Source organism: Haliotis rubra, unplaced genomic scaffold, assembly GCF_003918875.1.
Source record: "Haliotis rubra isolate DU_JTF1 unplaced genomic scaffold, ASM391887v1 Scf547, whole genome shotgun sequence".
Lineage (NCBI taxonomy): Eukaryota > Metazoa > Mollusca > Gastropoda > Lepetellida > Haliotidae > Haliotis > Haliotis rubra.
In genome coordinates this window covers 366,940-379,166 of record NW_025767243.1, presented here as the reverse complement: position 1 = coordinate 379,166, position 12,227 = coordinate 366,940, and the positions used below count along the sequence as shown (strand labels likewise).

Genomic DNA, 12,227 nt, shown 5'->3' with positions numbered 1-12,227 from the left:
ATTTCTTGAGGTACTGCTTGAACGATGGATGTATGGGCACATGCAGATACGCATCCTTGAGGTCGATTGACGTGAGCCAATCGCCGGGCTGAACAGATAAGATCACCGAGCGCAGTGTCTCCATCTTGAAGGATGGTACTTCGAGCATGCGGTTCAACCCCTTGAGGTTGAGAATGGGACGAACCTGCCGCTTTCTTCGACGCAGGGAAGTACGTGGAGTAAAACCTCCCGTTCCTCTCTCTCCCGTGGAATGCGCCGACAAGCGGACTTGTCCAGCAGAGCCTGAACTTCGGCAGCAATAATATGTCCGCCTCTTGCCTGACATGACGGCACCGGAGTGCGGCGATGCCGTGAAGTCGGGCGGACCTCGCCTACAGTGGTAAATGGCCTACACTGATGGTGGACAGCACCCGCGTTGTTTGTAACCTTCCCCCACCGCAGGAATAGAGAGAGGCGCCTCCCACCCTCCCCACCCTCAGGGCTTAATCGGGTGAACACGCACTCATCCACCATAGGAACCGGCTGAATCAGGGGAATCCTCCCCAGCTGGTACCTCCGACAAGCTCTGGCAAGTCGAAACGGAGCGCAGACCCAGACAGGAGGGGATCCAACACGCCCTGGACCAACGACGGAAGAACACGGAGCAGCTGCCTCATGAGGGCTGCCTAGGGGCAAACGCCGCCTGGCAGGCGGAACTCAGCCGTCCGAAAGCAGCTGGCAGGCACCGCTGCTTGGGGTAGGTACTGCAATGCGCTGCCGACCTCCCCGCAGAGCTGAAGAAAACGAAGCACCATCCTGTTCTCGACCTCCCCAGTATCCAGTAGACTCGGGCGCTCGGTGCCCGAAGTCTGAGGTTGGGTCTCCTCAAGAGGACCGAAACCCCGACCCGGGTGGGCGTGCCTAGCACTAGGTACAGCAGAGAGGGAGGAGCAGACAGAGCGCCCCGCGTCAGTGCCTGCAGTCATGCACGGACCCCGGTCCCGAGACGCTGGAGGCAGACCAGGCAGAACTGGTGCCTCCGCTCTCATGGGGCGGGAGGGCGCAGGGATCGGAACCCCAGGAATCATCCGGTCCCTGCGCTAACTCCGAGAGGGGGACTGGGAGCCGAGGTGTCCGGACACAAAGCCAGAGGCAACAGATCTACAGACGCGTCAAGGCCGAGGGATCGAGCCGGGCTCGGCGATCCCACCCCCAGACTCTCCGCCCCACGCTCAGAGTGGGCGAGGAACTCCTGCCGGAGTCCTCCAACCGTCTCATGAACATGGGACCTCATCGAGTCTGCGTGCTGCTGAAACATCTGTGTGATTAAAGTCATATCAAAACCGCTACTAGTAACGGAAGAAGGGGACTGGCTACGGGATTTTTTTCCCTTAGAGCCCGGCTTTTTAGCCTTAGACTAAACCCATGCAAATTTCACAAGTTTCGGCAACATGGTCCGTCTTCTCCAGACAGACGATACACTTATCGTGTCTGTCGGCCCGTGGGATACTCTGCCCACAGACCGTACAGGAGGAAAACGCCTGAAAGCAAACACGCAAGCATGTAGCTAACAGCGGACCAGCAGCGAACATACACGTAGAAAACATTGAAAAATACGTGAAGGCTACCACGGGAAGAAATAGTTGGTTCAATACTCAATATTACAACCACATGGCACGCTAAACTTCCCGCCATGGCAGAGCAAATGTGCATAAACCATGGGAATGTTAGCGTAAAATAATTAATACAAAGTCACAATTATGAAACAGCCGACCGCAAAGCTTTACAGGTCCTTGCAAGGACATAAAATAAAGACCATACATACAGGTGGTGTCTCAGACATATCTCTTTCAATTTCTTTAAGAGAAAACAGCGCTGCACGGCACATCGAACACGTCTTCACATGTGAGTGACAGCAGAAGGAACGATGATACGGGCCTAGGTGCTTATCCAGTTGGTGCGCATGTGCAACGGGAGGTAACTCCACGAGGTGGGGGCCGTATAATAGATAAAAAAGTTTATTTATTGTACAATCTTTTTATTCAAAAAACATTGATACAACTGTCACAGGACATTTTCAGCGTGGAAAATGCATAATATGTACCCCAAGGACGATCTCTATGAAGAAGAATGGTATCTATGTAATCCCCCAATGTAGGCTGTCACCAAATTTGAAGACATTGGGTACAACAGTTCATGAGATATCGTGTTAACAAGAGTTTGAAAAGTGGTCAAAGTGTCGTGGTGACCTTGAAAATAAGATATGAGATATCGCGTTAACAGAGAGGCGGGGGACAATAATACTTAGATAAACCTATAGAGGTTTCCAATTCTTTGAAGAGAATCGTCCTTGGGGTACATATATGCATTTTCTGCGGCTGAAAATGTCATGTGACAGTTGTATCAATTTTTTTAATAAAAACATTGTACAATATATAAATATATTTTTTATCTATTATACGGACCCCACCACATGGAGTTACCTCCCTGCTACGCATGCGCAGCCAATCAGGTAAGCACCCAGGCCCATATCATCTATCCTTCTGCTGAACAAATCAGTGAACAGAATTGCAGGGAGGTGGGTGGCCCTACCCCAAGGACGATCTTTTCAAAGAATTGGAAACCTCTACAGGTTTATCTTATTCCTTTTCATAGAGACTCCCAAAGACCGGTGGCCAGGGAGGAGGGAATTCTGTCAAAGTACACATAAATAGCGATCGTTAAAAAGAATGTAACAGACGCCACAACACTCACCTGTCACGTGTCCCGAAGCTTCCACGAGATGCATTATGGGAGGGTAACCGACAGGGAGGATAAGTACTTAGATCCGACCTCATAGGTTAAGGACAGTAAATCGCACAAAGTGCGAAAATAAAACAAACCGCCCACATCATGATCTATTAGAGAGCACCGTAAGGGGGAAAATCGAACTCACTCAACTGCTGCAGGAATTCCGCGTGCTTCGAGGCTAGACCTGACAGAGGCCAAGCCACCCACTGAATCCTTGGATCCGTACAACTGGGAGATAACTCTGAATATCTGCCTGTCGAGAATCCACTCGTGCGGGGCCAGGATCCGGCGAGAGAGAGCGTCTGCTCGCACGTTCTCCAGCCCCGGGAGATAAACAGGAATCACCTGCCAGTTGCACTGGTCACACCAGGGCATTCCGGTAGACTTCCTCTTAAGTCCGGTATGCCTGCCACAAGGGGGCGCACAACTGGGCCAACGGTGGTACTAAACGCCCTTGCTTGGCAGCCGGGGCTGCACCCGAGGAAGCCGAGCCTCCCCTGAGGGCTTACTTAAGTGAATACACACTTGTCCACCTCCTCGCACAAGGAACAGAGAAGCCAATCAGGTAAGCACCCAGGCCCGTATCATCTATCCTTCTGCTGAACAAATCAGTGAACAGAATTGCGGGGAGGTGGGTGGCCCTATCCCAAGGACGATTCTTTTCAAAGAATTGGAAACCTCTACAGGTTTATCTAATTCTTTTTCATAGAGATCATCCTTGGGGTACATATATGCATTAATTCAAGACTCCCAAAGACTGGAGGCCAGGGAGGAGGGAATTCTGTCAAAGTACACATAAATAGCGATCGTTAAAAAGAATGTAACAGACGCCACAACACTCACCTGTCACGTGTCCCGAAGCTTCCGCGAGATGCATTATGGGAGGGTAACCGACAGGGAGGATAAGTACTTAGATCCGACCTCATAGGTTAAGCACAGAAAATTGCACAAAGTGCGAAAATAAAGAACCCTGCCCACATCATGATCTATTAGATAGCACCGTAAAGGGGGAAATCGAACTCACAACCGACCATAATCTCCGGAGAGAATCGAAAGGAGCTAGATCACACAACAGCAGATATATCAATAATACTCAATTGAAAGCAGCGTCAACTGTCCAGATAACCAAGACTCACTCGGTCAGGGTGGCAGGACAAAACGCGCACGATCATGTGATTGTGTATCGAGCTGATAGTGCCTGATAAAAGTGCTAGGCCTGCTCCAAATAGAGGCAGAGCATGTCTTTTCAACGGGCAGTGCCGATGCAAAAGCCTTTGAAGTGGCCACTGCCCTGACCGAGTGAGCCTTAAACCCCTCAGGGGGAGCCTTGCCCTTAGCCTGATAAGCAGCACAAATGACCAATACAAGCCAGCGAGACAGGGTCTGTTTGCTCGCCAGCATCCCAGCCTTCCCGCCACCGTAACAGCAGAACAGATGGGTACCTGTACGGATCCCTTGTGTTCGTTTGATATAGACTTTAAGAGTCTTTCGGACATCCAACGGACATCCGGGAGGCGAATACTGACACGATCTGGATGGAACACAGTGCCGACATAGCATGTAAGTCACCGACCCTACGCCCAGATGTTACCGCCACCAGAAATACGGCCTTCCATGTTAACAACTGAATGGAAATAGCCGATAGACGTGAGAACGTAGGACCGGACAGCCAATCTAGCACAATTGACAAATCCCAAGGTGGGCTGGTTCGCCTGACAGCAGGTCGAACCCGATCCATGCCAGCTAAAAGGTGCTGCATAAGAGGGTTCTGCCCCAGAAGAGCACCATCGACAGGGGTGTGAAAAGTAGAAAGCAGTGGAGTAGCCACGAATGGTCGAAGCCGCCAAGCCTTCTTCCAAACGAGCTTGCAAAATCTTCAATACTCGGACTAAATCCGCAGAAAAGGGATCTGCAATCCCGCTATCTGAACACCAGCACGCAGAGCGGGACCACCTATCCTCATATTGAACGTTTGTCGAACCCCGCCTTGAAGCCAGAATTGTGTCTGCAACTGCTGCAGGAATTCCGCGTGCTTCGAGGCTAGACCTGACAGAGGCCAAGCCACCCACTGAATCCTTGGATTGGGGTGTGGCGCGCAGTTCTGAGTGAGAATGTCCAGTCGCAAAGGTTATAGAACAGGAGGCTGAGCCAGAAACCTGACAATTATCGGAAACCAGCTCTGTGACGGCCATAGCGGTGCCAGTAGCACAAGTAGCCGAGCTGAACATAACAGCATAAGATACACGTACAAAACATTGAAAATTACGTGAATGCGACAACGCGACATGAAATACTTGGTTAATAACGCAATATTTCAACCACGTGGCACGCTAAACTCCCCGCCATGGAATAGCAACACATGCGTAAACAACGGGAAAGCTAGCGTAAAATTTAATACAAAGTCACATAAATGAGAAATAACCGACTGCAAAATCAATAAAACTTTTCTCAAGAACGAATAAAGAGCATACATACAGTAGTTAAAGTCTCAGACATTCTTCTCGTAAAGAAGTAAATCAGCTAGGAACTCTATGAAACACGTGTGAACGCTACAGTGACAGCAGAAGGAATGATGATACGGGCCTGGGTGCTTACCTGGTTGGCTGCGCATGCGTAGCAGGGAGGTAACTCCATGTAGTGGGGGCGGTATAATAAACAAAAATGATTTTTATTTTTTGTACAATATTTTTATTAAAACATTGATACAACTGTCACATGACATTTTCAGCCGCAGAAAATGCATATATGTACCCCAAGGACGATCTCTATGAAAAAGAATACAAGGATTGTGGAGCCTACCTGTTTGAGTCTAACGTGGAACTGCTCAAAGTGGGGTTTCTTGGTGAAGTACCAGAACCGCTCGTTGGAAGGATAGATGCGTGCTTTGGTCTCCACAGCAAACCTGACAGGTTCCTGAATACCGAATATCACTAGGTCGACCGCCACAGTCAGGAATACTCGCGTGTCTGGAACATAAACACATACAAAATTGCCCATACTGAATATAATCAGGATTCAAAATTAATATGTCGCTAAAATAATTAAGGAAGGAGAAGTGACATTTCATGAACTACCATTCTTACCATGAAGACTACGGAAACTTTGTAGCAGATAAAAATATTTTCAAGAACTCCCCCCACGACTGAAAAGCAACATGACAATCTCTATATTCTCTTGAAAATAGAAATATTTTGGCACAAAAGAGCTGTGCACTAGTGACATAGAACTGCCTAGTAACAATCCAAAGTGTCTTTAACAACATACCTAAGATATGTTCAAACTAATTACCCAGAAAGGTATATGAAATAATTACCAGCTCTTTAACCAATCCGAGCTAGAATTTCAATGTGAGGTAAGATAAGGGAACTTATCTCACCTTTTGGGGTCTCCTCGTTCAGCACAAGGAAACATTTCTCGCTGGGGTCCCACTGCCCTGAGATGGTGTAACTGCGGCCATCACCAGCATAGCCCATAGAGTTCTGAAGCATCAGTACAATACATACCTCATACACAGCTAGCAAAGATTTATCTATCAAGTATGTGAGTTTAGTTTTACGCTGCTTTTAGCAACATTCCAGCAATATCACAGCAAGTGACACCAGAAATGGGCTTAACACACTGTACCCATGTGCGGAATCGAACCCAGGTCTTCAGCATGATGAGCTCATGTCTTAACCTCTTGGCTACCCCACCTCCTTAAGATTTAGCTACACCTACTAAAAGGGGAATATTGGCCCAAACTGTGCAGCAAATGATTGTAAAATCACAAAATGAATAATATTATTCCATGAGAAAATCAAGATTTATGGATGTCAACTTCTTTATTGTGAATAACACAACATTTCGAAGTATACGCTTGCTCCTTTCTCAGTTGAAGGATACACTCCGAAACGTCATGTTATTCACAATAAAAAAGTTGATACCCATAAATCTTGCTTTTCTCATGGATTCCACTTCTAAATGCCCCTCAAATATTTAATACTTTTCCAGTTCACTTCATATTGTAATAACTTAAAGTGCGGCTTTGTAGAGGGAATTTGAAATTCACTGACCAATTGGAGCCAAACTTTAAGATACAATATGTCTCGATATGCAGTGTAGGAAAGATAGCCCGTCCCAACGTCCGAAACGGGTGAATTTTGTGGAGGACAGGTTAAAAAAATATCTAGTCCGTCCTCATGTCAGGTCAATTTTAGCAAACCATTGACATATATATAATGATTATAACCTTTTTGAATATTTACTGCCGAAGGTGTTTTATTTATATTTGGAGGACTGGCTTGATTTTGGCAGGACTGGTAAAAAATTTGACCTGCCAGTCCTGTGGACAGGCTAGATTTTCTACATCTTTCCTACACTGCGATATGCCTGTCAAAGTCAGTCGGTTTGTAAATCTGAACAAAAACATGTTAAACCTGTATATTGTGTGCATGGTTCTATACTGCCTAGTGCTGCAGTCAGAATACTGTGGCTATTATCCTCAAGTTATAAAAGTGCATCATCATTATTGAAATTCATTCTGCCTCAGTATACAATATAATCGGTCTAGTGTCCCCCACCTTGATATTTCTGGAATATTGCTTAAAGCGTTTTTAAACTAAACTCACTTTTATATACAGCGATGTCAAATCCTAAACATCTTTTGTGTGTACAGTTAAACCTCCCAACACCGGCACCTGTCTAATCCGACACACTGTTGGTTCCGCCATTTTACAACAATATTATGATCAGTAAAACATTGTCTAATCTGGCACCTGTCTATTCCATATTCCAGCATGACTTTCCGGTCCCAACAAGCAATTTTAACTGTAATTAACACTGTCTTAACCGGCATGGGTATGAGACGTCCAATCAAGGACCCATAATCCAATACACTAATTACTCCTCTTGTCACGCTAGATAATCAGGAAGTAGTGATAGTGCAGTGAATCAAATGCTCTAAGCCGGCATGGGTATGAGCAGTCCAGTCAGGGTCCCATAATCCAATCACTCCTCTCGGCACACTAGATTGAGAGATTGACGAGTGTAAATTGCAGCCATGTTGGAAAATGAACGTCACTGTCTAATCCGGCACCCTGTCTAAACCAGCATTTTATTTCGGGCCCGTGGTGTGCCTGTTTAGACAGGTTTGACTGTATAAGCTGATTCTAAAGACATGAAACAGGTTAACCCCCATGTATCATGATTCTGTTGATCGTTACCAAGGTTACTTACCAACTCAATCAGCTGCATATCACTATGCTTAACGTTCCTCCCTGGTGAGATCAACAGCCCAAAACATCTGAAAAGAAATGATTTCATATTCACTCATGGAAACGAATAAGGGAACACATGAAAGTACAAGTGTTCCTTTATTCTTTTCCAGGTTTCTTCACAAAGTATGCATTGCACTGTGAGTGAAATTGTGGGAACGAATAAAGGAACACATGTACTTTCATGTGTTCCCTTATTTGTTTCTATGAGTATATTATTTTCGTTCTACATCATGTTAGTTTTAACCATTTTCAGGAGTTTTTTCTTAAGTCTAATGTTTGGGTTTTCTTTGTTGAATAACGCAATATCCCATCAAACTGATGGTAGCTGTAAAGAGCATGATCTGAACCAGACAAACCGGTGATTGCTATTATGAGCAACAATCAGGGCTACTGTAGAACATCCAATCCACTAATTCAAACACATCTCTCTGTTTTTTTAATTTTTTTGCAAGTAAGATATACTTTGCAGTACGCATGGATTTTGGCAAAATAATTCCCCACAAAATTCATAGCATTTTTTCATTATTTGTGATTCCAATTATATCTTTATATACACCATTCAGTCTGTGAGAATTGCAGAATCCAGATGAGATTATCTCCCTTATTTAACTTTTCTACAATATTTTTCTCTTTTTAAGTCATAATTACAGATATTTATTTCCCAAAGTAAATAGATACAAACATAATGAATGTACTTTACTCTTTAGGTCTTTAAATGATTCACTTCACTGAAAACAAAAATGTAATTTTTAGAGTAAAATTGATATTTTATACTTATCCTGACTCATGCTCTTTTGCTTGTCTTCTTCTTCTTGCGAACATAGTGGAACACTTGTATCTCCTTAATTGAAGCTCCCTTCAATGTAAAATCACTAATTAGTACTCACCAAGAGTTGCCTCCCTTTGCCTTCACGCGGGAAAGGTGGCGCCACCCTCTGGCCTCATGCTTCACTCTCTCCTGATTTTGCGAGCCCAACACTTGAATTTACAGGGAAATCCAAAGTGTTATGTGGGGAGGATGGGAGGGCTGACCTCATGAGTCAGGATAAGTATAAAATATCAATTTTACTCTAAAAATTACATATTTTTCCTTATCCTGACTCATGCTCTTTTGCTTGTAGAATCCTACAGAAACGGAGGTGGGAAAGAACAGAATACTTTGGATTTATAAAATTAGTGATTTATATAGATATAACTGTAATAACCCCCTAACGGGAACTTCATAAAGGCACTGACTTAGGATAATTCCTCTACTATAAACCATAAGTTTATACATTGCCATAAATGGGGTATTACAATAATAATATACTATGATATTAGCAAATAAAGATATAAAAGCGACTCTGACAAATACAACTGAACATGATCATCAGTATGAGCTTAAGGCTGAGTAGACCTAAGCTAAGTATATACATAGCCCTAGAACTCCGTAGAGTTATAAGCTAGATAATGCAGGTATGAAATATACATAATAATCTCGTAAGACTATGTGTTAACGTCTACAAGGGACTGTCAACTGCTGGGCGAGGACCAAGGGACCGAAATGGTGAATACCTGAGACATCCTCGGTGGTGATATCTCTCAGATAGTGATTAGCAAACACCATGTTAGATTTCCAAAAGCATCCTTCCATAATTGTATTCAATGAACAGTTACCGTGTAGAGCGAGTGTGGAAGCCAATGCCCTGATCTCATGGGGATTTCATGCTGTTGGAGGGTCCAGTCCTGCTGCCTTGTAGGCGCGAAGTATGACAGTTCTTATCCATATAGATATGGTGGTACGAGAGACTTCTGTTTGAGTTGTTGCCGATAAGGGGATGAATAATCGTTTGAGAAATCTTCGCCTTGTTTTGGAACGTCGTAAATAGATTTTGAGAGCTCTGACTGGGCATAGAGATAAGTCCAATGTATCCTGAGATCCGAGAATCGAGGAGAGTGCAGGAATATGGAATAACCTGTCTGGTTGACCTGGCAATTGATTTTTGGCGATGAAATCCCATCTTAATCCCAGGTGCGCTGTGTTTTGATTGTCATCAAACTGTATCCTCTCATAATCTAGTGCGTGAATTTCTGACATCCTGGCTGCCGTGGCTAGAGATAACAGGAAAAGCCGCTTTCTGTGAGAGAAATTCAAAGGTTGTCGATTCCAACGGTTCATAAGCCTCACTTGTGAGGTGTTGGAGCACTATATTCAGATCCCAAGCTGGGCGGAACTTCCGCTTTGATCCTCCAATCGGAAAGCACGTAGTAAGGCCAGTAACTCTGGCGCCTTGGTTAACTTGACACCCGCTCTCATAGTTATCACAGAACTAAGCCGCAAGATATGTTGACAATGTCGAGCCTTTTAAATGTTTGTTTTGGCGTAGGTAACACAAATAATCTGCTACTTGTGGATGAGTAGCATCTCGCCGTAAATCCCTTATTTGCTGCGTAATTTTCGAAACTGTGCCACTTGTCGTCGTACAAGTTACGTGTAGAATAGCGTAAGGCAAGCGTGACTGCTTTTGCCGCTCTGGTTGAATATCCTCTCTTGTTTAAACACATTTTAATACAGTCCATACGTGAAGTTGGAATACTCCTGGGCTTCCGTGCACCTGTTTGGTGTGTGGATGTACTAATAGATTCAAGCGCTTTGGTAGCTCTAGTGTTGGTTGACCGATTTCTTGAATTAGAATGGGAAACCACGTTCTGGCTGGCCAGTAGGGCGCGACCAAAGTAAGTTGGAGGCTCTGTGTTTGTCTGATTTTCTGTAACACTTGAGGGATTATTGCTGGCGGCAGAAACGCATACGCATTGAGGCCTTCCCAGGATATGCTTAGAGCGTCCGTTGCCCATGCTTGTGGGTCCGGGACTGGTGACACGAATGTCAGTAGCTGATTGTTGAAGCGTGTGGCGAATAGATCTACTAGCGGAGCTCCTATTTGCTTGATAATCTGTGCAAAGATTTCTGTATTGAGCATACATTCTGTCGGTGACGGTTGATGTGGCCGAGAGAGTGCGTCTGCTAGTACATTCTTGGCTCCGGAAATGTGACATGCTCTGACATGTAAGTTGAGATCGTGGATTAGATCGAACAGTTGAAAGCTTAAAGTCAATAGGTTCAGTGATCTCGCTTGAGCCTTGTTTGTTCACATAAAACGCCACTGTCGAAGTTGTCGGTATGAATCATCAGATGCGATTTTGTAGAATGGTGCTCCAATGAAGTATGGCGCTGATTACCGCTTTCATCTCTAACATGTTTATATGGAGCTTGCTTTCTTGCTGATTCCATAACCCTGATGCCGTCCGGTTGGCGAGATGAGCTCCCCAACCCTGGAGCGGCATGCTGCCTACATATAGATGGGTTTTGAATTCCTGCTCTGTTAAACAAATACCTTCGCAGACATTCGACCTCCTGGTCCACCATAGTAGATGAGGTCTGAGGTGTTTCGGTAGACTGAATGGTTGTAGGTCGTTGAGATGTGCATTGATGAAGACCTGTAACGGACGTAACTGTATTCTGCCTCTGAGTGTCATGTCTTGGGCTGACGTGAGGAGACCCAACAGGCTCTGCCAATGTCGTAGTGGTAACGGAGAGAGTAGAGCTGGCGGAATGGTCTGTTGGATCTTGAGCCAACGGTCTTCTGGTACGACGATACGGTTGAGAGTCGTGATAAATCGAATGCCTAGGAATTGCAGATCTTGCGAGGGTACTAGGTCCGACTTGAGTAAGTTTACTAACCATCCTAGCTGTGTTAGTAGCTTTATGATGTAGTTTAACTGTAGTTTGAGACGCTGTGGATCTTGATCTACTTGTATCCCGTCGTCGAGGTAGAACACACTGCGTAGCCCTAGACGATGTAGATAGGTGACGATAGGTTTCGTTATTCTTGTGAATAGCCAGGGGGCTGATGATATTCCGAATGGGAGTACTTTCCATTGGTAATGCAGCCCGTCTAGTGTAAATCGTAGGTATTTCCTGGATTCGGGATGTATCGGGATGTGTAGATATGCGTCTTGCAGATCTATACTGGCCATGTAATCCATGGGACGAATCAACTGCCGTAACTGAGGTAGATGTATCATGCGAAACTTTGGCGGTTTGCGTAGATAATTTCTGTTGAATATGTTCATGTTGTAAATGAGTCTGTATTTCTCCTTGGAGTTTTTCTTGGGTACTAGGAAAACTGGGGAGTAGAAGCCTGGTTCGATGTTTACTTGATC

At 45.0% G+C, this 12,227-nt stretch overlaps 1 protein-coding gene across 5 annotated transcripts in view; it reads right to left on the bottom strand.

Moving 5' to 3' along the window:
• Window positions 1-12,227, bottom strand: part of LOC124253609 (rab GTPase-activating protein 1-like) — a 54,787-nt gene that overhangs the window by 20,408 nt on the left and 22,152 nt on the right. For all 5 annotated transcript variants that reach the window (XM_046687418.1, XM_046687414.1, XM_046687415.1 and 2 more), the window contains 3 exons: window positions 7,984-8,050; window positions 6,146-6,248; window positions 5,569-5,735 (listed from right to left, as the gene is read on the bottom strand). In XM_046687418.1, the coding sequence (XP_046543374.1) occupies window positions 5,569-5,735; window positions 6,146-6,248; window positions 7,984-8,050 (337 nt within the window). The remainder of the gene's footprint in view (window positions 1-5,568; window positions 5,736-6,145; window positions 6,249-7,983; window positions 8,051-12,227) is intronic.